The sequence below is a fragment of the Lissotriton helveticus genome, chromosome 7 (assembly GCF_964261635.1).
Source record: "Lissotriton helveticus chromosome 7, aLisHel1.1, whole genome shotgun sequence".
NCBI classification, from domain to species: Eukaryota; Metazoa; Chordata; class Amphibia; order Caudata; family Salamandridae; genus Lissotriton; species Lissotriton helveticus.
The window spans coordinates 1,929,304,658-1,929,328,653 of NC_136068.1; the positions used below are offsets into that span (position 1 = coordinate 1,929,304,658).

Below are 23,996 nucleotides of genomic sequence, written 5' to 3' on the forward strand. Positions count from 1 at the left end.
GCTTTTTCTGGCAGATACAATATCTGCCTGTGGATTCCTCACTGACCCACCCGCCTCCCCGTTGTCCACTCTTTTATATCTGAGTTTATTGTAATGTAAATGTTTTTATTGTCAAGGAGATGTTTTATTTCAATTGCGTTACTGCATTTGCTTCACACTGTGTGTGTCATCTTGACATTTGTGTACTGTGTATACTGTGTATATATCTGCTGTCATCGGTCCGTCCGTGTGCCTCGAAGGCACGGAAAAAAGGGCGGAACTGATGTCATCATGCCGGCGTGGGCCTAATTAGCAGAATTCTTTATCCCCAAACATGGCTTCAGGAACATATAAACTACCCGATCTAGAGTCGCTGGCACAGTTAATACGACTGACACAGAAAAGTCTACTCCGCAGGATTATACCTCGCAGACGGAGGGACACTGCCTTGGCAAGTCAAAACAGTATAATCATATGGACACACAGAGCCTAGAATATCTAGGGTCTAACCTGCCAGGCATGTTAAAATGACATTTCTCAGATTTAGACTGTTTTACATCACAATTTACGAATTTGAGGTGATATGGAACCCATCTCTCAAAGGAAAAGTTGCTTGTCGACTCTGTGAAATCACAATAGAAACCCTGCTGCACATTTTATGTATTTTCTCAAACTCTTGTATTTAAGAAAAATATCTTTATGATCGATTGTTAACGAGGGAAACATAAGATCAACTATGGAGCCTGTTAGATTCTGTTTTAGGGTCAGAGACAATAGTGCAATAATACGCCCAATGAAATTCTTAGGACCAAGCTTATAAAGTATTTATTTCCTCAGTTAAGCAACCTGTTTTAAAACTTCAATTGTACCTTATGTGCATCTAGAACCCCCAACGATCACCTGGTATTTGCGCCGAATGTGATCATTTGTATTTTTTTATTGTAATTTTTTGGAGAATACAATAAATTCTCATTTACTACTACTACTAAAACCGACTCTCTACACAGTGGTTGCCTGGGGCATGTATTCAGAGCCGTGTGCCCCTCACTCTTTACTAAATCTGTTGCCCAACACATGATGGGCAGCAACAGTGGAGGGCAGTGGTGAGGGCGTTGGCGATCATTGGCCCTGGAGCAATGCATGGTAGTGCATGAAGCCGTGCAGCACTCCTGCTGGTGGATGCCACCATTCCTGCAGCATCAGGTCGTGTCGCCCTGGGCAGGGACCCAGTGTGACGTGTCAAGGTCGTCCACTTCTTGCCAACATGGAGTAACATTTGCTTGTAGGAGTTCTGTTTTGTAATCACACACTTTTATCCAAATTGATATTACTTGAATTGTTTATGAGGAGCTAGAAACTCACATTTGTTTCCTTTTAAAAGCAGGAGATCCGTTCATCACATCCGTTTTTACGTTAAGAGGGAAAACAGACCAGCTGAAGCGCAAGAACCTCACAGAACCCGAGAGAAGAGATCATATCACTTCCTCCCCAAGTAAGTCAACGGTGGAAAATATTTCTGAGCTTACCACTTAGAAGCAGGATTTGAATTCAGTGAACGTTTCAAGAGGATCATGAGTCTGTTGGACACATGAGTGTTGCCGTGTCCGTGTCGGGGGGGGGGGGAGAGAGGCAGTGCTGTCGCTCAGAATGAGGAGCGATCCCAGCTCAACCGAACACCATCATTTTCATCCACGGCTGCTGCCATGGCAGAAGGAAATGAAACACAGCAAAGACCCGTGCTAAAAGGCACTTGATATGACTGGAAAAGTGAGATGTGGGGTTTGAAAAACAATTGCTCTTCCAACTTTAAATGAAGCCCTAAATCACAAGGTCTATTTGGGAAGATAATGGTCTGTGAAAACTTTGTGAGTACTGGTCAATTTGTGGTTTATCACCAACTTGGTGTGGCCTTTCAGCTTTGGAATGCCCATTCCTCACTCTAAGGAGCAGATTTACTCCCATGTCATGTTACACCATCACAGTGTAAAATGACATTTGAATAAGTTGATTTGTAAGTGTAGATTCTTGGTTTGTGAATAAAAAAAGGACATTTGCACTTGTAAAACATATGGTTTGTGTCTCTAAGTCAAGCTAATGTTCTCAAATGGCTTTATGAATGAGACCATCAGGTGGTGAGGGATGCGGCGCCCTCGAGGGATGGGGAGCACGTGGTTCGATGATCTCAGCCGCGCAGCTGGTGGTGGCCATTGACGTCACTTCAGTGACATCATAGGGACTGTGAAAGATCAAGAGGATCCTTAACGTGTAGATGAGACCAGCCTCTTCGGCGAGATGCCAGGTGGAGCCAGTCTGTCATCCGTTTACAGGCATCAGGTAAAAAGAACGGGTTCCAGCGATGCACTTCAGGCAGATTGTTCATAGGTACGAAAAGAAAGCTGTGTGATCGCTCATGGTCACTCATAGACACTTTATTGTCCTCTAAACGATTCCTGTGGATGTGGAGTAATCACCAGAAACCAACAGACCCTCCCTCTTACTGATGGTGGTCAGTGTGAGATCAGTGGATACGGAACAAGTCCTTAAAGATTTCGACAGTGTTATAAGCCTCCTCACCTGCGCATGATCAGGCCTCCTCACCTGCATTGTAAATGTAAATGTAAATGTACAGGAATTTATATAGCGCAAATCACCAAGCGGTTTCTAGCGCTTGCTTTGGGAACCCGTCCTGTTATTCCCCTGTGAGATAACCCCGGCAGGGTATCCGCAAGGTGAAAGCCAGGCATCCCGCCGCAGGGGCCGTTGTGGAGATTAAGCAAGTTATTGCCCAGAGTCGCAGAGTCTGACCCCGTGAATCGAGTAGGCACCGTTGCGAGAATTGTCGAGTCCATGGACATTTTTTTAGGACTCAAGACCCCGCCGAGCCGGGAATTGAACCCTGGTCCCGGGCTGACCTCTGCTTCCAGGTCTGCCTCCTCTAACCAGTGAGCCACACTTCTCCACTGATCAGGCCTCCTCACCTGCATTGATCAGGCCTCCTCACCTGCATTTATCAAGCATCAGGCCTCCTCACCTGCATTGATCAGGCCTCCTCACCTGCATTGATCTGGGATCAGACCTCTCACCTGCATTGATCAGGCCGCCTCATCTGCATTGATCAGGCCGCCTCACCTGCATTGATCAGGGATCATACCGTCTCACCTGCATTGATCAGGGATCAGGCCTCCTCACCTGCATTGATCAAGCATCAGGCCTCCTCACCTGCATTGATCAGGCCTCCTCACCTGCATTGATCTGGGATCAGACCTCTCACCTGCATTGATCAGGCCGCCTCACCTGCATTGATCAGGCCTCCTCACCTGCATTGATCAGGCCTCCTCACCTGCATTGATCAGGGAGCAGGCCACCTCACCTGCATTGATCAGGGATCAGTCCCCCTTCCCTGCATTGATCAGGCCTTCTCACCTGCATTGATGAGGGATCAGGCCTCCTCACCTGCATTGATGAGGGATCAGGCCTCCTCACCTGCATTGATCAGGGATCAGTCCCCCTTCCCTGCATTGATCAGGCCTCCTCACCTGCATTGATGAGGGATCAGGCCTCCTCACCTGCATTGATCAGGGATCAGTCCCCCTTCCCTGCATTGATCAGGGAGCAGGCCGCCTCACCTGCATTGATCAGGGATCAGCCCCCCTCCCCTACATTGATCAGGCCTCCTCACCAGCATTGATGAGGGATCAGGCCTCCTCACCTGCATTGATCAGGCCTCCTCACCTGCATTGATCAGGGAGCAGGCCGCCTCACCTGCATTGATCAGGGATCAGTCCCCCTTCCCTGCATTGATCAGGCCTTCTGACCTGCATTGATGAGGGATCAGGCCTCCTCACCTGCATTGATCAGGCCTCCTCACCTGCATTGATCAGGGATCAGACCTCTCACCTGCATTGATCAGGCCGCCTCACCTGCATTGATCAGGCCTCCTCACCTGCATTGATCAGGGAGCAGGCCGCCTCACCTGCATTGATCAGGGATCAGTCCCCCTTCCCTGCATTGATCAGGCCTTCTCACCTGCATTGATGAGGATTCAGGCCTCCTCACCTGCATTGATCAGGCCTCCTCACCTGCATTGATCTGGGATCAGACCTCTCACCTGCATTGATCAGGCCGCCTTACCTGCATTGATCAGGCTTCCTCACCTGCATTGATCAGGGAGCAGGCCGCCTCACCTGCATTGAGCAGTGATCAGTCCCCCTTCCCTGCATTGATCAGGCCTTCTCACCTGCATTGATGAGGGATCAGGCCTCCTCACCTGCATTGATCAGGGATCAGTCCCCCTTCCCTGCATTGATCAGGCCTCCTCACCTGCATTGATCAGGCCTCCTCACCTGCATTGATCAGGCCTCCTCACCTGCATTGATCAGGGAGCAGGCCGCCTCACCTGCATTGATCAGGGATCAGTCCCCCTTCCCTGCATTGATCAGGCCTTCTCACCTGCATTGATGAGGGATCAGGCCTCCTCACCTGCATTGATCAGGGATCAGTCCCCCTTCCCTGCATTGATCAGGCCTCCTCACCTGCATTGATGAAAGATCAGGCCTCCTCACCTGCATTGATCAGGGATCAGTCCCCCTTCCCTGCATTGATCAGGGAGCAGGCCGCCTCACCTGCATTGATCAGGGATCAGCCCCCCTCCCCTACATTGATCAGGCCTCCTCACCAGCATTGATGAGGGATCAGGCCTCCTCACCTGCATTGATCAGGCCTCCTTACCTGCATTGATCAGGGAGCAGGCCGCCTCACCTGCATTGATCAGGGATCAGTCCCCCTCCCCTGCATTGATCAGGCCTCCTCACCTGCATTGATCAGGGAGCAGGACGCCTCACCTGCATTGATCAGGCCGGCTCACCTGCATTGATCAGGGATCAGGCCCCCTCACCAGCATTGACCAGGGATCAGGCCTCCTCACCTGCATTGATCAGGGATCAGTCCCCCTCCCCTGCATTGATCAGGCTTACTCAACCGCATTGATCAGAACTCCTCGCCTGCATTGATCAGACCTCCTCGCCTGCATTGATCAGGCCTCTCACCTGCATTGATCAGGCCTCTCACCTGCATTGATCAGGCCTCTCACCTGCATTGATCAGGCCTCCTCACTTGCATTGATCAGGCCTCCTCATTTGCATTGATCAGGCCTCCTCACCTGCATTGATCAGGCCTCCTCGCCTGCATTGATCAGGCCTCCTCGCCTGCATTGATCAGGGATCAGGCCTCCTCACCTGCATTGATCAAGCCTCCTCACCTGCATTGATCAGGCCTCTTCGCCTGCATTGATCAGGCCTCTTCGCCTGCATTGATCAGGCCTCCTCGCCTGCATTGATCAGGGATCAGGCCTCTCACCTGCATTGATCAGGCCTCTTCCCATGCATTGATCAGGCCTCCTCGCCTGCATTGATCAGGGATCAGGCCTCTCACCTGCATTGATCAGGCCTCCACGCCTGCATTGATCAGGCCTCTCACCTGCATTGATAAGGCCGCCTCACTTGCATTGATCAGGTCTCCTCACCTGCATTGATCAGGGATCAGGCCTCCTCACCTGCATTGATCAGGCCTTTCACCTGCATTGACCAGGCCGCCTCACTTGCATTGATCAGGCCTCCTCCCCTGCATTAATCAGGCCTCCTCGCCTGCATTGATCAGGCCTCCTCACTTGCATTGATCAGGGATCAGGCATCCTCACCTGCATTGATCAGGGAGCAGGCCTCTCCCCTGCATTGATCAGGACTCCTCACCTGCATTGATCAGGCCTCCTCGCCTGCATTGATCAGACCTCCTCACCCGCATTGATCAGACCTCCTCACCTGCATTGATCAGACCTCCTCACCTGCATTGATCAGACCTCCCCACCTGCATTGATCAGGGATCAGGCCTCCTCACCTGCATTGATCAGGCCTACTCAACCGCATTGATCAGGGATAAGGCCTCCTCACCTGCATTGATCAGGCCTCCTCACCTGAATTGATCAGGGATCAGGCCTCCTCACCGGCATTGATCAGGGATCAGGCCTCCTCACCTGCATTGATCAGGCCTCTCACCTGCATTGATCAGGCCGCCTCACTTGCATTGATCAGGCCTCCTCACCTGCATTGATCAGGCCCTCTTGCCTGCATTGATCAGGGATCAGGTCTCGCCTGCATTGATCAGGCCTCCTCACCTACATTGATCAGGGATCAGGCCTCCTCACCTGCATTGATCAGGCCCCCTTGCCTGCATTGATCAGGGATCAGGTCTCGCCTGCATTGATCAGGCCTCCTCACCTGCATTGATCCGGGATCAGGCCTCCTCACCTGCATTGATCAGGCCTCCTCACCTGCATTGATCAGGCCTCCTCACCTGCATTGAACAGGGATCAGGCCTCCTCACCTGCATTGATCAGGGATCAGGCCTCCTCACCTGCATTGATCAGGCCTCCTCGCCTGCATTGATCAGGCCTCCTCACCAGCATTGATCGGGCCTCCTCACCTGCATTGATCAGGCCTCCTCACCTGCATTGATCAGGCCTCCTCACTTGCATTGATCAGGCCTCCTCACCTGCATTGATCAGGGAGCAGGCCGCCTCACCTGCATTGATCAGGGATCAGGCCTCCTCACCTGCATTGATCAGGCCTCCTCACCTGCATTGATCAGGCCTCCTCGCCAGCATTGATCAGGCCTCCTCACCTGCATTGATCAGGCCTCCTCACCTGCATTGATCAGGGATCAGACCTCTCACCTGCATTGATCAGGCCGCCTCACCTGCATTGATCAGGCCTCCTCACCTGCATTGATCAGGCCTCCTCACCTGCATTGATCAGGGAGCAGGCCGCCTCACCTGCATTGATCAGGGATCAGTCCCCCTTCCCTGCATTGATCAGGGAGCAGGCCGCCTCACCTGCATTGATCAGGGATCAGGCCTCCTCACCTGCATTGATCAGGCCTCCTCACCTGCATTGATCAGGGATCAGGCCTCCTCACCTGCATTGATCAGGCCTCCTCACCTGCATTGATCTGGGATCAGACCTCTCACCTGCATTGATCAGGCCGCCTTACCTGCATTGATCAGGCCTCCTCACCTGCATTGATCAGTGATCAGTCCCCCTTCCCTGCATTGATCAGGCCTCCTCACCTGCATTGATCTGGGATCAGACCTCTCACCTGCATTGATCAGGCCGCCTTACCTGCATTGATCAGGCCGCCTCACCTGCATTGATCAGTGATCAGTCCCCCTTCCCTGCATTGATCAGGCATCCTCACCTGCATTGATCTGGGAGCAGGCCTCTCCCCTGCATTGATCAGGACTCCTCACCTGCATTGATCAGGCCTCCTCGACTGCATTGATCAGACCTCCTCACCCGCATTGATCAGACCTCCTCACCTGCATTGATCAGACCTCCTCACCTGCATTGATCAGACCTCCCCACCTGCATTGATCAGGGATCAGGCCTCCTCACCTGCATTGATCAGGCCTACTCAACCGCATTGATCAGGGATAAGGCCTCCTCACCTGCATTGATCAGGCCTCCTCACCTGAATTGATCAGGGTCAGGCCTCCTCACCGGCATTGATCAGGGATCAGGCCTCCTCACCTGCATTGATCAGGCCTCTCACCTGCATTGATCAGGCCGCCTCACTTGCATTGATCAGGCCTCCTCACCTGCATTGATCAGGCCCCCTTGCCTGCATTGATCAGGGATCAGGTCTCGCCTGCATTAATCAGGCCTCCTCACCTGCATTGATCAGGGATCAGGCCTCCTCACCTGCATTGATCAGGCCCCCTTGCCTGCATTGATCAGGGATCAGGTCTCGCCTGCATTGATCAGGCCTCCTCACCTGCATTGATCAGGGATCAGGCCTCCTCACCTGCATTGATCAGGCCTCCTCACCTGCATTGATCAGGCCTCCTCACCTGCATTGAACAGGGATCAGGCCTCCTCACCTGCATTGATAAGGCCTCCTCACCTGCATTGATCAGGCCTCCTCACCTGCATTGATCAGGGAGCAGGCCTCCTCACCTGCATTGATCAGGCCTCCTCACCTGCATTGATCAGGCCTCCTCACCAGCATTGATCGGGCCTCCTCACCTGCATTGATCAGGCCTCCTCACCTGCATTGATCAGGCCTCCTCACTTGCATTGATCAGGCCTCCTCACCTGCATTGATCAGGGAGCAGGCCGCCTCACCTGCATTGATCAGGCCTCCTCGTCCTGCATTGATCAGGCCTCCTCACCAGCATGGATCAGGCCTCCTCACCTGCATTGATCAGGGATCAGACCTCTCACCTGCATTGATCAGGCCGCCTCACCTGCATTGATCAGGCCGCCTCACCTGCATTTGATCAGGCCTCCTCACCTGCATTGATCAGGGAGCAGGCCGCCTCACCTGCATTGATCAGGGATCAGTCCCCCTTCCCTGCATTGATCAGGCCTTCTCACCTGCATTGATGAGGGATCAGGCCTCCTCACCTGCATTGATCAGGCCTCCTCACCTGCATTGATCTGGGATCCGACCTCTCACCTGCATTGATCAGGCCGCCTTACCTGCATTGATCAGGCCTCCTCACCTGCATTGATCAGGGAGCAGGCCGCCTCACCTGCATTGATCAGTGATCAGTCCCCCTTCCCTGCATTGATCAGGCCTTCTCACCTGCATTGATGAGGGATCAGGCCTCCTCACCTGCATTGATCAGGGATCAGTCCCCCTTCCCTGCATTGATCAGGCCTCCTCACCTGCATTGATGAGGGATCAGGCCTCCTCACCTGCATTGATCAGGGATCAGTCCCCCTTCCCTGCATTGATCAGGGAGCAGGCCGCCTCACCTGCATTGATCAGGGATCAGCCCCCCTCCCCTACATTGATCAGGCCTCCTCACCAGCATTGATGAGGGATCAGGCCTCCTCACCTGCATTGATCAGGCCTCCTCACCTGCATTGATCAGGGAGCAGGCCGCCTCACCTGCATTGATCAGGGATCAGTCCCCCTCCCCTGCATTGATCAGGCCTCCTCACCTGCATTGATCAGGGAGCAGGCCGCCTCACCTGCATTGATCAGGGATCAGTCCCCCTCCCCTGCATTGATCAGGCCTCCTCACCTGCATTGATCAGGGATCAGGCCCCCTCACCAGCATTGATCTGGCCGGCTCACCTGCATTGATCAGGGATCAGGCCCCCTCACCAGCATTGATCAGGGATCAGGCCTCCTCACCTGCATTGATCAGGGATCAGTCCCCCTCCCCTGCATTGATCAGGCTTACTCAATCGCATTGATCAGACCTCCTTGCCTGCATTGATCAGATCTCCTTGCCTGCATTGATCAGACCTCCTCGCCTGCATTGATCAGGCCTCTCACCTGCATTGATCAGGCCTCTCACCTGCATTGATCAGGGATCAGGCCGTCTCATCTGATTTGATCAGGCCTCCTTGCCTGCATTGATCAGACCTCCTCGCCTGCATTGATCAGGCCTCTAACCTGCATTGATCAGGCCTCTCACCTGCATTGATCAGGCCTCTCACCTGCATTGATCAGGCCTCCTCACTTGCATTGATCAGGCCTCCTCACCTGCATTGATCAGGCCTCCTCGCCTGCATTGATCAGGCCTCCTCGCCTGCATTGATCAGGGATCAGGCCTCCTCACCTGCATTGATCAAGCCTCCTCCCCTGCATTGATCAGGCCTCCTCGCCTGCATTGATCAGGCCTCCTCGCCTGCATTGATCAGGGATCAGGCCTCTCACCTGCATTGATCAGGCCTCTCACCTGCATTGATAAGGCCGCCTCACTTGCATTGATCAGGCCTCCTCACCTGCATTGATCAGGGATCAGGCCTCCTCACCTGCATTGATCAGGCCTTTCACCTGCATTGACCAGGCCGCCTCACTTGCATTGATCAGGCCTCCTCCCCTGCATTAATCAGGCCTCCTCGCCTGCATTGATCAGGCCTCCTCACCTGCATTGATCAGGGATCAGGCATCCTCACCTGCATTGATCATGGAGCAGGCCTCTCCCCTGCATTGATCAGGCCTCTCCCCTGCATTGATCAGGCCTCCTCACCTGCATTGATCAGGCCTCCTCGCCTGCATTGATCAGACCTCCTCACCTGCATTGATCAGACCTCCTCACCTGCATTGATCAGACCTCCTCACCTGCATTGATCAGACCTCCTCACCTGCATTGATCAGGGATCAGGCCTCCTCACCTGCATTGATCAGGCCGCCTCACTTGCATTGATCAGGCCTCCTCACCTGCATTGATCAGGGATCAGGCCTCCTCACCTGCATTGATCAGGCCTTTCACCTGCATTGACCAGGCCGCCTCACTTGCATTGATCAGGCCTCCTCCCCTGCATTAATCAGGCCTCCTCGCCTGCATTGATCAGGCCTCCTCACCTGCATTGATCAGGGATCAGGCATCCTCACCTGCATTGATCAGGGAGCAGGCCTCTCCCCTGCATTGATCAGGCCTCTCCCCTGCATTGATCAGGCCTCCTCACCTGCATTGATCAGACCTCCTCACCTGCATTGATCAGGCCTCCTCACCGGCATTGATCAGGGATCAGGCCTCCTCACCGGCATTGATCAGGGATCAGGCCTCCTCACCTGCATTGATCAGGCCTCTCACCTGCATTGATCAGGCTGCCTCACTTGCATTGATCAGGCCTCCTCACCTGCATTGAACAGGCACCCTTGCCTGCATTGATCAGGGATCAGGTCTCGCCTGCATTGATCAGGCCTCCTCACGTGCATTGATCAGGGATCAGGCCTCCTCATCTGCATTGATCAGGGATCAGGCCTCCTCACCTGCATTGATCAGGCCTCTCACCTGCATTGATCAGGCCGCCTCACTTGCATTGATCAGGCCTCCTCACCTGCATTGAACAGGCACCCTTGCCTGCATTGATCAGGGATCAGGTCTCGCCTGCATTGATCAGGCCTCCTCACGTGCATTGATCAGGGATCAGGCCTCCTCACCTGCATTGATCAGGGATCAGGCCTCCTCACCGGCATTGATCAGGGATCAGGCCTCCTCACCTGCATTGATCAGGCCTCTCACCTGCATTGATCAGGCCGCCTCACTTGCATTGATCAGGCCTCCTCACCTGCATTGATCAGGCCCCCTTGCCTGCATTGATCAGGGATCAGGTCTCGCCTGCATTGATCAGACCTCCTCACGTGCATTGATCAGGGATCAGGCCTCCTCACCTGCATTGATCAGGCCCCCTTGCCTGCAGGGATCAGGTCTCGCCTGCATTGATCAGGCCTCCTCACCTGCATTGATCAGGGATCAGGCCTCCTCACCTGCATTGATCAGGCCTCCTCACCTGCATTGATCAGGCCTCCTCACCTGCATTGATCAGGGAGCAGGCCGCCTCACCTGCATTGATCAGGGATCAGGCCTCCTCACCTGTATTGATAAGGCCTCCTCACCTGCATTGATTAGGCCTCCTCACCTGCATTGATCAGGGAGCAGGCCGCCTCACCTGCATTGATCAGGGATCAGGCCTCCTCACCTGCATTGATCAGGCCTCCTCACCTGCATTGACCAGGCCTCCTCACCAGCATTGATCAGGCCTCCTCACCTGCATTGATCAGGCCTCCTCACCTGCATTGATCATGCCTCCTCACTTGCATTGATCAGGCCTCCTCACCTGCATTGATCAGGGAGCAGGCCTCCTCACCTGCATTGATCAGGCCTCCTCACCTGCATTGACCGCTAGCAGCCCGGTGGCAGAGGGCTTGCGCGCGTTTGTTACTGTAATTTAATTTTTTTTAAACTCTTGTCTCACTCTGCTGACTACGAGCAGTGCAATTTAGCTTCCTGACTCCTGTCCCGTTGACTACGAGCGGTAGACATTATTTTTAAAATAATTTCCTAATCTGCCCTGCTGACTACTAGCAGCGCCCCTCACCTCTCAATCGGCTTGCCACCTCTCTGGTTGCCAAGCCACCCGCCGTGGCCTCACCGCTTAACGGTGCTTCCCAGCGGCCGTGGGCGCCATCTTGGGTAGGGTTGGCCGGCGAGATCCATCTTCGCCACACCCCCCTCGTCATCAGCCTATTTAAACTTCCCTCATGCGTCAGCGCAGCGGACGAGCGCAGCGGGCGCGTCGTAGGCACGCCGGAGTTGCGCCTGAGTTAAGCCCGTCTGCGCCCGTCCGCGGCCGGACGGGTCCAGGGGCTAGGGACGCTGCAGCCGCGATCTCTTACACTCCCTCTGCTCTAAAGAGCCTACAATCCCATTCATGCCCCCTCTCGCCCGATGTCAAAGCTCGCATTTCCTCATTGGGAATTACGGGGAACATTTCTTCCCATTTGGGATCGGACGCGCTACACACCCCTTCCACCCCTTGCCATTCTCACCTCCGAATATTTTACCTTAATACTCGCTCTCTTGTGAGACACCAAACTGACATCTTCCTCCTACTCTCGGCTGAGAATCCTGATGTTCTTTTATTATCTGAAACTTGGCTCACCGACGACTCTCTCCCGGATATCCTGGCGGCATTACACCCTGATTACTATCTGCTGAATGCCAATCGCCCCGGGGGCCGGTCCGGTGGTGGGGTGGCAGCAATTATACGCAAGAACTTAAAAATCATCGCTACCGCCTCTCTGATCTTCCCCGAAGTGGATAACCTGGTCCTCAGCCTAGGAACTGAGGTGGGTGCAGTTACTGTCATAATTCTCTATCGCCCCCCCTTCCTATGCCCTCCTTCCCTTCTTCCTTCACTGAGCAGCTTGCCAACCTCATCACCTCCACTTCCCGTGTCGGCATTTTTGGCGTCTTTAATTACTGGTTCCAACACAAGGATGCCGGGCCGCACGCCACTGAGCTATTTGAGACTCTCTCGAGCCTAAAATTTACTCAACTTCTTAAGCTCCCCACACACAGCGGGGGCCATATCCTTGACCACATCTGGATTCATGGGGTGAAGTCCTCTTGCCCGCAGATCTCTCCTTGTGTGTGGTCTGACCACTTCCTGATTGAGACTACAATCTCAGTCAACGATAACATCAGGGCCCCCCCTTTGGAGGGCGGTGTTGCCCGCAAGTGGAGGGCTGTCGATTCCTCTGAATTTCTCTCTCATCTGTCTCGTTCCTGCCCTTCCCTTTCTAGCGATACCCGTACCGATGAGCTAGATGGTAACATCTCTCACTGGCTCACGTCAGCTAGTGATATCTTTGCCCCGCTTACTAAGTTTCCCCGTTCGCGGCATTGTAACTCCCATAAATGGTTTGACCTCCAACTAAAAACCCAACATCTGGAGCTACGCCAACTGGAGCGCAAGTGGAGAAGAACCTACTGCCCCACGAGCAGAGACACCTATGTGGCCGCTCGCAATAAATACAAAAAAGCCATTGCCGCGGCCAAAACAGCCTATGTCTCTAAAAAATTTTTATCTGCCCCTTGTAAATCAAAGGAGATTTTCAGAGTCCTTGACGAATTCACCTCCGACCCTAGGACGCTCCCGACCCAGGCACCCACACAGGAGTCATGCAATGCTCTCAGCACGTTTTTCTTGGAGAAAATTGTTATGATTAAGGACACTATTCCGGCCACCTTTCCCGGCAGTGACTCTGTCTGTCCCCCTCCTAATGCCCTCTCCTTCACACATTTTCCCCCTCTAGATTCAAAATCCTTAGCCACATTGGCCGCTCGGGTTAAATCCGGCTCTCCAGACGACTGTTGTCCTCCCTCCATATTACGGGACATATGTCTCTCTCTTCCTGATAATATTCTTTCTCTCTTGAACTCCTCTCTCTCCTCTGGCTCTGTGCCTAGCTCCTTCAAGGCAGCCGTTTTGGTGCCTCTGCTGAAGAAACCTGGAGCTGACCCCGCAGCCTTGGCGAATTACCGGCCTATCTCCCTTCTGCCCTACTTCGCCAAAATTCTGGAAGCCCATGTCACCGCCTGTCTCTCTCAGTTCATCGAGAGCTCCAACTTCCTAGAATCCAACCAGGCCGGTTTCAGACCCGGCCACTCTACGGAGGTAGTAATCTTGGCCGTGTTGGATGCTCTTAGAGCCGGCGTGGACAGGGGTACCCCTCAGGCCCTGGTTCTTTTAGATCTGTCGGCCGCCTTCGACACGGTGGACCACAACATCCTTCTCCACCGTGTCGAGCAGGCCGGCATCCAGGGCCTGGCGCGGGCCTGGGTCAAATCCTTCCTGACTGGGAGGTCTCTGACAGTCAGCCTGGGTACTTACAGGGCACCTAGGGAGCGTTCACTCTGCGGGGTCCCTCAGGGCTCCTCTTTATCTCCTCTCCTTTTCAACCTGTATCTTCAACCTCTTCTTCTTTCTCTGAGGCAGTGGGACGTCACCGTCTTTAACTACGCTGACGACCTGCAACTCATCTTTCCTCTTGATTCTCTTTCTGCTATCTCTAATTTCCAGGCGGTCATGGTCCACATTCTTCAGTGGATGAGCCATAACCAGCTTAAATTAAATCCCGGGAAGACGGAGCTCCTCCTCCCCGGCAAGAGCTCCACCCATTGGGGCCCGCATTTTTGGCCGGCCGACCTCGGCCCTTCCCCCACCCCTGTGGCCTCAGTAAAGAGTCTCGGGGTCATCATTGACTCCGAGCTATCCCTTAAACCCCAAATAGGGATGGTGGTCTCTTCCTGCATGTACCAACTGCGCAGGATCAGAAAGGTGGCCTACCTCCTGACCCCCGAAGCCTTGATTCAAGTTAATATGGCTCTTGTCCTCTCCCGCTTGGATTTTTCGAATTCTCTCTATCATGGTCTACCTAAGGCCCTCCTCTCCAGACTTCAGATCGTCCAGAACCAAGCGGCGAGACTGGCCTTCGGGATTCCGAAATGGCAATCCGCCAAACCCCTTCTCACCAAACTACACTGGCTCTCTGTATCTTCGAGGGCAGCCTTCAAGATCGGCTGTCTCACTTTTAAATCTCTTACCGGTCCCTGTCCTGCCTTCTTGAAATCCCTTATCAGCCCTTACTGCCCCTCACGCAACCTCAGATCTTCTCACCTCCGTCTGTTGGTTGTTCCTTCCTTTAAACTCTGCAGAATCGGTGGCCGGAGATTTGCACTCCTAGCCCCCAAATTCTGGAATTCTCTCCCTCCCTCACTTAAATTCTCTGATTCGCTCATTCGATTCCGTAAATCTTTAAAAACGTGCCTTTTCCCACAATCTGGTTAATTTTCTTTTCCCTTCTGTCAGTATCAGACTAGCGCCAGGAAACCCATGGTGACAGAGCGCTCTATAAGCATCCCTTAACATAACATAACATAACATAACATTGATCAGGCCTCCTCACCTGCATTGATCAGGCCTCCTCACCTGCATTAATCAGGCCTCCTCACCTGCATTGATCAGGCCCCCTTGCCTGCATTGATCAGAGATCAGGTCTCGCCTGCATTGATCAGGCCTCCTCACCTGCATTGATCAGGCCGCCTCACCTCAGAGATTCTATGTTAGAAGCTCTTTACAGAGGATGATAAATCGTATGTCCTGGCCTGGAATTAGCCACTTGTGTTCTGGTACTTTTGAAATACTGTTGTTACTTCCAGTCCACATGGAAAATAGCATGGCATACACAAAACCAGCAGATCTGCTGTGAGTAATGTGCCACCGTGCCCCTCCCTGTTGGGTCACTATCAAAGGCCAGGATCACACGGCTGCACAGCCTGCCAGAGTGGTCAGATCCAGATGTGCTCTATGTAACGACCTCAATGACGTGTCCATGAATCCAGCTATTCAACTTCCCCCTCCCCCTTTAGAAGGGGAAGGGTTTCCCACATCCATTAGGACCTAGCTTGCCCCCTGCCCAAAACCCTTTTTTTTAAATCCGAAATGTTTACCACCCTGTGAGAAGTTGGCCTGATGTGCAGTGTTCACTATTCTAGTGAACACTATATATCAGTCCAAACAACCCTTATTGATGATTGGTTGTAAGTCAACCTTATAGACCAGCTATCCTAGTAGCATGGATACGAGCAGTCTAAGGCTAAGACTCTAGAGGGCGTGTTAAGCCAGCTGTTTTACCATCACATTACCCCTTGAACACCCAGTGAAAGGACACCACACAAGTGTTATGAAAATAAACAATGTATTTATTAGAATCACAACAACCCTGTACTCTTTATGAGGACAGGGTGCTAAGCACACAACAAAACTCTTACGAAAATACTTTTAAGTTAGCACGTTACACAAATGCCCGAGGGGCACGAAAAACCATATACGCTAAAAGTGGAATGCGAATTACTAGCAGGTAAGTAACAGTTCTAATAGGCTTTGGAATCGCTAGGACTGGACTAGGGAATCGTTAGATTACTACTAGGAGGCCTAGGGGACTCGGGTGCAGAGTGTGCACTCTCACGCGGGATGCGGGACAAAGTCTATGGAAGCTAGAATTCACAAAGTTAGTGTTCACGGGCGAACCCGACCTGGTAGGGAGAAAATGACAGTGGATCCTGACCCTTGGATAGTGAGGCTATGCTGGGACACCGGAGTGCCGAAGTTACCTAGCCCAGGGGCTGCAGCTGCATAGGTCTGAAAAGACGTCGGGGATCTCGTTGCCGGACCAGGAGCCTGGAAGGAAGAAGTTGCTGGCAGGCGACCAGTGAAGAAAAGTTCGATGGATCCAAGCCTGGATCAAGGAAGAAGAAAACCTGAAAGCAGAGGGGACCAAGTTCTTGAATCACTAGCCAGTGATTAAGTGGGCACCAGGATGGCACCGGGCGAAGTCACCGCAGTCAGGTGAGTGGGCGCTGCTGGGCTCTGCAGTCTCTCGGACCAGGAGGCGTTGTCGGCGACCAGGATGGAGGTGCGAGCTGTCCCACGAAGGATGAAGTCGTTGGCGTCGAAGTTACCCAGGATTGGGCAACAAGCCTTGGCTAATTCAAGCCCACGCGGTGGACTCAAAATGGCGTCTTGAGTGGACCAGGAGGGTCCAGGGTGCTCCTCTTCTGGGAGGGAGCAAGGGCCAGTCTGGAGCAACCAGACCAGCAGCAGAAATGTCGTCGGGCGTCGTCGGGAAGGCCACAAGCCAACGGGCTAGTAGCCAAACAACGCGGTGAGCAGCGGAAAGCAGAAGGGCCCCACGCAGATCGTGGAGATGCTGGGGGGCTGAACTTCGGAGCTGGAGCTGCTCAGAGTCGGGGCTTCTCGGACCCCAAAGCACTCACCAGTAGGTTACTCGGCGGGCTTGCTGGAAAGAAGTCGTGCAGTCTTGCCGATGGCCGGTCCCTTGAGGTCTCGTCGCACCCACGGTTCTCAGCTGGGCTGTAGAGGTGGGTAGAGGTCAGAGGTGCCAGGGAAGCCGGTTCTCGTCGAGCTGGGCAGTCGGATTCCGGAGGAAGGACTTACAGCAGACCGCAGTGTTCTTAGATGGTGCCTGCGGATGCAGGGTGACTACTCCTTAGTCACAAGGGAGAAATCTTAGGAAGAAGTCTTGAGTTCCTTTCGCAGAAAGTAGTTTCAGGATTCAAAGATGATCTGATTTGGAAGGGGGCCAGTCTCTACCTTTATCTGGGAAAAGGGGGCTGGCACGCGACTAGGTCCTGCCCTATGGGTGGGACCAGGAGGGGGGTGGTTACACCCACTTCCTTGGCGGGCTTTTCCCCAGCACAGGGTCTGGAGTGACCCTGGAACTGGTTCCAGCCAGCCTATGCACAGTGAGCACCGGGGTGCCACGTGTAGTCACCTTCCTCTAAAGCCCTGCCTACCTACAATACACAAAACCCTGTCTGGGACGGTGCTGGCACCGCCCCTGGCAGGAAACCCTTTGTCCTTATCTCCTGCTCTGGGAGGACTCCCAGCAGCAGGAGGGCAGACTTGTGTCTCGGTGGCAGCATCCATTTTGTGGATGCTAAGGCTCTGTCTGACTTTTAACCGGGTTATAGGTTACAGGCATGTCGTGTCCCTCTAGAAGGGTGGAATGCTAACCCCGTCGCCAGAATTGGCGAGGGGTTAGTATTCCAATTCGTATGACACCTTACTCGACATGTTTTGATAAAGCGATACCAGAGTTGGCACATAACCGCGAGGATTATAATGCACTTAAGAGTATATGGTATGCGATATCATGGAAACGGCTAAGGGATGGATCCCGAAAGCCGCAGACAGGCTCAGCTCATGCCAGAGCACCATCTCACACGATTCCAAGCACTCTGCCTTCAGGATTGGTAAGGCCTGCCATAGGAGTGACTGATAGGAGATCTGTGTGTCCATTTTAGGGTTAGATATAGGTATACTATATCTACAGCAAAGGGTGATTACACCACCTTGCCCCAGCTGTCAAGCAGCCAGTTGTGTCAGATTTGGATGGCCAGCCAGGGGTGGCATAATACATGCTGCAGCCCCTGGTAGGCCCTGGGTACACCTATGCCCTGGGTACCCTTACTGCCCCTCACGCAACCTCAGATCTTCTCACCTCCGTCTGTTGGTTGTTCCTTCCTTTAAACTCTGCAGAATCGGTGGCCGGAGATTTGCACTCCTAGCCCCCAAATTCTGGAATTCTCTCCCTCCCTCACTTAAATTCTCTGATTCGCTCATTCGATTCCGTAAATCTTTAAAAACGTGCCTTTTCCCACAATCTGGTTAATTTTCTTTTCCCTTCTGTCAGTATCAGACTAGCGCCAGGAAACCCATGGTGACAGAGCGCTCTATAAGCATCCCTTAACATAACATAACATAACATAACATTGATCAGGCCTCCTCACCTGCATTGATCAGGCCTCCTCACCTGCATTAATCAGGCCTCCTCACCTGCATTGATCAGGCCCCCTTGCCTGCATTGATCAGAGATCAGGTCTCGCCTGCATTGATCAGGCCTCCTCACCTGCATTGATCAGGCCGCCTCACCTCAGAGATTCTATGTTAGAAGCTCTTTACAGAGGATGATAAATCGTATGTCCTGGCCTGGAATTAGCCACTTGTGTTCTGGTACTTTTGAAATACTGTTGTTACTTCCAGTCCACATGGAAAATAGCATGGCATACACAAAACCAGCAGATCTGCTGTGAGTAATGTGCCACCGTGCCCCTCCCTGTTGGGTCACTATCAAAGGCCAGGATCACACGGCTGCACAGCCTGCCAGAGTGGTCAGATCCAGATGTGCTCTATGTAACGACCTCAATGACGTGTCCATGAATCCAGCTATTCAACTTCCCCCTCCCCCTTTAGAAGGGGAAGGGTTTCCCACATCCATTAGGACCTAGCTTGCCCCCTGCCCAAAACCCTTTTTTTTAAATCCGAAATGTTTACCACCCTGTGAGAAGTTGGCCTGATGTGCAGTGTTCACTATTCTAGTGAACACTATATATCAGTCCAAACAACCCTTATTGATGATTGGTTGTAAGTCAACCTTATAGACCAGCTATCCTAGTAGCATGGATACGAGCAGTCTAAGGCTAAGACTCTAGAGGGCGTGTTAAGCCAGCTGTTTTACCATCACATTACCCCTTGAACACCCAGTGAAAGGACACCACACAAGTGTTATGAAAATAAACAATGTATTTATTAGAATCACAACAACCCTGTACTCTTTATGAGGACAGGGTGCTAAGCACACAACAAAACTCTTACGAAAATACTTTTAAGTTAGCACGTTACACAAATGCCCGAGGGGCACGAAAAACCATATACGCTAAAAGTGGAATGCGAATTACTAGCAGGTAAGTAACAGTTCTAATAGGCTTTGGAATCGCTAGGACTGGACTAGGGAATCGTTAGATTACTACTAGGAGGCCTAGGGGACTCGGGTGCAGAGTGTGCACTCTCACGCGGGATGCGGGACAAAGTCTATGGAAGCTAGAATTCACAAAGTTAGTGTTCACGGGCGAACCCGACCTGGTAGGGAGAAAATGACAGTGGATCCTGACCCTTGGATAGTGAGGCTATGCTGGGACACCGGAGTGCCGAAGTTACCTAGCCCAGGGGCTGCAGCTGCATAGGTCTGAAAAGACGTCGGGGATCTCGTTGCCGGACCAGGAGCCTGGAAGGAAGAAGTTGCTGGCAGGCGACCAGTGAAGAAAAGTTCGATGGATCCAAGCCTGGATCAAGGAAGAAGAAAACCTGAAAGCAGAGGGGACCAAGTTCTTGAATCACTAGCCAGTGATTAAGTGGGCACCAGGATGGCACCGGGCGAAGTCACCGCAGTCAGGTGAGTGGGCGCTGCTGGGCTCTGCAGTCTCTCGGACCAGGAGGCGTTGTCGGCGACCAGGATGGAGGTGCGAGCTGTCCCACGAAGGATGAAGTCGTTGGCGTCGAAGTTACCCAGGATTGGGCAACAAGCCTTGGCTAATTCAAGCCCACGCGGTGGACTCAAAATGGCGTCTTGAGTGGACCAGGAGGGTCCAGGGTGCTCCTCTTCTGGGAGGGAGCAAGGGCCAGTCTGGAGCAACCAGACCAGCAGCAGAAATGTCGTCGGGCGTCGTCGGGAAGGCCACAAGCCAACGGGCTAGTAGCCAAACAACGCGGTGAGCAGCGGAAAGCAGAAGGGCCCCACGCAGATCGTGGAGATGCTGGGGGGCTGAACTTCGGAGCTGGAGCTGCTCAGAGTCGGGGCTTCTCGGACCCCAAAGCACTCACCAGTAGGTTACTCGGCGGGCTTGCTGGAAAGAAGTCGTGCAGTCTTGCCGATGGCCGGTCCCTTGAGGTCTCGTCGCACCCACGGTTCTCAGCTGGGCTGTAGAGGTGGGTAGAGGTCAGAGGTGCCAGGGAAGCCGGTTCTCGTCGAGCTGGGCAGTCGGATTCCGGAGGAAGGACTTACAGCAGACCGCAGTGTTCTTAGATGGTGCCTGCGGATGCAGGGTGACTACTCCTTAGTCACAAGGGAGAAATCTTAGGAAGAAGTCTTGAGTTCCTTTCGCAGAAAGTAGTTTCAGGATTCAAAGATGATCTGATTTGGAAGGGGGCCAGTCTCTACCTTTATCTGGGAAAAGGGGGCTGGCACGCGACTAGGTCCTGCCCTATGGGTGGGACCAGGAGGGGGGTGGTTACACCCACTTCCTTGGCGGGCTTTTCCCCAGCACAGGGTCTGGAGTGACCCTGGAACTGGTTCCAGCCAGCCTATGCACAGTGAGCACCGGGGTGCCACGTGTAGTCACCTTCCTCTAAAGCCCTGCCTACCTACAATACACAAAACCCTGTCTGGGACGGTGCTGGCACCGCCCCTGGCAGGAAACCCTTTGTCCTTATCTCCTGCTCTGGGAGGACTCCCAGCAGCAGGAGGGCAGACTTGTGTCTCGGTGGCAGCATCCATTTTGTGGATGCTAAGGCTCTGTCTGACTTTTAACCGGGTTATAGGTTACAGGCATGTCGTGTCCCTCTAGAAGGGTGGAATGCTAACCCCGTCGCCAGAATTGGCGAGGGGTTAGTATTCCAATTCGTATGACACCTTACTCGACATGTTTTGATAAAGCGATACCAGAGTTGGCACATAACCGCGAGGATTATAATGCACTTAAGAGTATATGGTATGCGATATCATGGAAACGGCTAAGGGATGGATCCCGAAAGCCGCAGACAGGCTCAGCTCATGCCAGAGCACCATCTCACACGATTCCAAGCACTCTGCCTTCAGGATTGGTAAGGCCTGCCATAGGAGTGACTGATAGGAGATCTGTGTGTCCATTTTAGGGTTAGATATAGGTATACTATATCTACAGCAAAGGGTGATTACACCACCTTGCCCCAGCTGTCAAGCAGCCAGTTGTGTCAGATTTGGATGGCCAGCCAGGGGTGGCATAATACATGCTGCAGCCCCTGGTAGGCCCTGGGTACACCTATGCCCTGGGTACCTAAGGTACACTGTACAGGGACTGATAAGGTGGCTCAGTATCCAATTTAGATATGTACCTAAGGTACATGGAATCCATTTTACAGAGAGAGCAGTAGGCCTGGGGTCCTGAATAGCAGGGCCCCAGGTCAACTAAGTCAGAAAACCAGCAAAACACCAGGCAAAAAGTTGGGGGCAACCATAGTCAGGGATCAACCTTCCTACATAACCCCCCCCCAAACGAAAGGAGATAAGGCTATCCTTGTCCAGGTAAGCCTATATTGCCTAAGTGGCCATTTAAGGAAGTACCAGCACTGGCATGGTTACCCCCTATGTCATGGTCCACTAAGCAATCCCTCACCCTAAGGGTGTCTGAGGGTCTCCACCATAGGGAATCTCTACCTGTGGTGTGTTTTGTCAAAGAAAAAGGCTGGGGCTGAAATGGAGTACTGAAGTGAGGCTCCACTAATTTTGGGCTCAGCTTCCTCCAATCATTTTCCACCATATAGGCCTTTCTTTCCAAGACTGAGTTGTTTTGGGCTCTCAGGGTCAACCTCTGGCTACCTACAGCTGGAGGTTGGGTCCCTCTGTTTGGCTTACTGGAGGGACAGGTCAGGTCTGGGGCCCTCAGGTCCCAAGTTTGGCTGTGCCCAACAGTGTCCATCTGTGGGAGGTCCCTAACTAATTTTAAGGGGGATCCCTCAGGAGTATGTTTTATTTTCACTTGGCTAGGACTACTAGCTTCAGTGCCCTTAATCTGCTGATTGGGAAATTCTTTTGGACAGGGGGCCCTTTGGGGTCCAACACTGGCCTCCCTGACCTCTACAGCCCTGGGCTGACGGAGGCAGGGTAGAGAGGGGCAGGTTACCTGCTCCAGACTGGGTCCCACCTTGGAAGGGTCCACTGACATCAGGGGTTCTGCCAGGCTAGGCCTGACTACCTCTGTGGCAGTTTCTTCACAAGGGGTCAGATCAGTTCCCTGAGGAGGCTGATCCTTTCCTAAAGTCTGGTGGGAGGGAGATTTCTCTTCCTCCTCAATACTCTCTGTCTGAGTGGAGTGATCCATAGTTTCAGGCTTCACAACACTGTCATCTGTCTGAGTTTGAGCTGTGGCCATCACAACTCTCCCAACCTTTTCAGGAGGGGGCTCAGTTTGGGTGTGGGCTGTGACCATCACAGCCTTGACAACCTGTTCTGGGAAGGAAGTTGTCTGAGATTGGGTTGTGACTGGCACAACCCTCCTGACCTGTTCAGGGAGGATATCTTGGACTGGGGCTGTGGCTACCACTGCCCCACTAACCTTACCATGGATGTTTACCATTCTAGAATGGGTTTCTTGCTCTACTTCAGCCCAGGCTGAGAGCTCTAAATCATTCCCCAGTAGGCAATCTACAGGCAAGTTTGGTGACACTGCCACTCTCTTGTGGCCAGTGACACCTCCCCAGCTGAGATTGACCACTGCCATGGGATGATCTCTCTGCACTCCATCAATATTGGTCACCTGGTATGTGGCACCAGGTAAAAGTTGCCTTGAGGGGACTAGACTCTCAGTCACCATAGTGATGCTAGCCCCTGTATCTCTATAGGCCTCAACTTTTATACCATTGATGAGGGGCTCCTGTCTGTACTTGCCCAAAGTGTTGGGACAAGTTGTGAAGTTGGCAAACCCCATGCCAGTCTCACAGGCAAGAGTATCTAAGTTTGGGGACCTGGTTAGGCCAGAGTCCCCAGGAACTCCCAAAGTAAATGCACCCAAATTCTTGGGGGCACTCCCACCACCTGGGGGATTACTACTAGTAGTAACAGGAGGTTTGGGAATGTTACTTGGGGGTATGTTTTCCTTATTGTTATTCTTTGGGCAACTGCTGTCAGTTTTTAAATGACCCACCTGTTTACAGGGATAACAATAAGGTTTCTTCTGGTTATTGGAAGGATTCTGGGACCCACCCCCCTCAGAGGATTTTTGGGGCCCTGATGTGGTTTGGTCTGTAGATTTATTCCCACCCTTCTCTTGAGGCTTGGTTGATTCCTTTTTCTGGTCACCACCTTGGTTCTTGGGCCTAATCCTGGTTCTGACCCATTTGTCTGCCCTCTTACCCAATTCTTGTGGAGAGGTCAGATCAGAGTCTACCAGGTGCTGGTGTAATAACTGGTTCTGACAATTATTTAAGACTTGCTCTCTCATAATTAGATTATACAATCCCTTGAAATCAGTAACCTTACTACCCAGTAGCCAGCCTTCCAAAGCCTTAGTGGCACAATCAACAAAGTCTGACCAGTCCTGA

The 23,996-nt window shown here is 52.8% G+C and overlaps 1 protein-coding gene across 11 annotated transcripts in view; it reads left to right on the forward strand.

Annotated features, from left to right (window-relative positions):
- The window catches only part of LOC144770912 (uncharacterized), a 347,728-nt gene that overhangs the window by 179,614 nt on the left and 144,118 nt on the right, over positions 1-23,996 (forward strand). For 10 of the 11 annotated variants that reach the window (XM_078655722.1, XM_078655727.1, XM_078655721.1 and 7 more), the window contains one exon: positions 1,361-1,471. In XM_078655722.1, coding sequence (XP_078511848.1) covers positions 1,361-1,471 — 111 coding nt within the window. The remainder of the gene's footprint in view (positions 1-1,360; positions 1,472-23,996) is intronic. The other variant, XM_078655719.1, reaches the window with a different exon arrangement.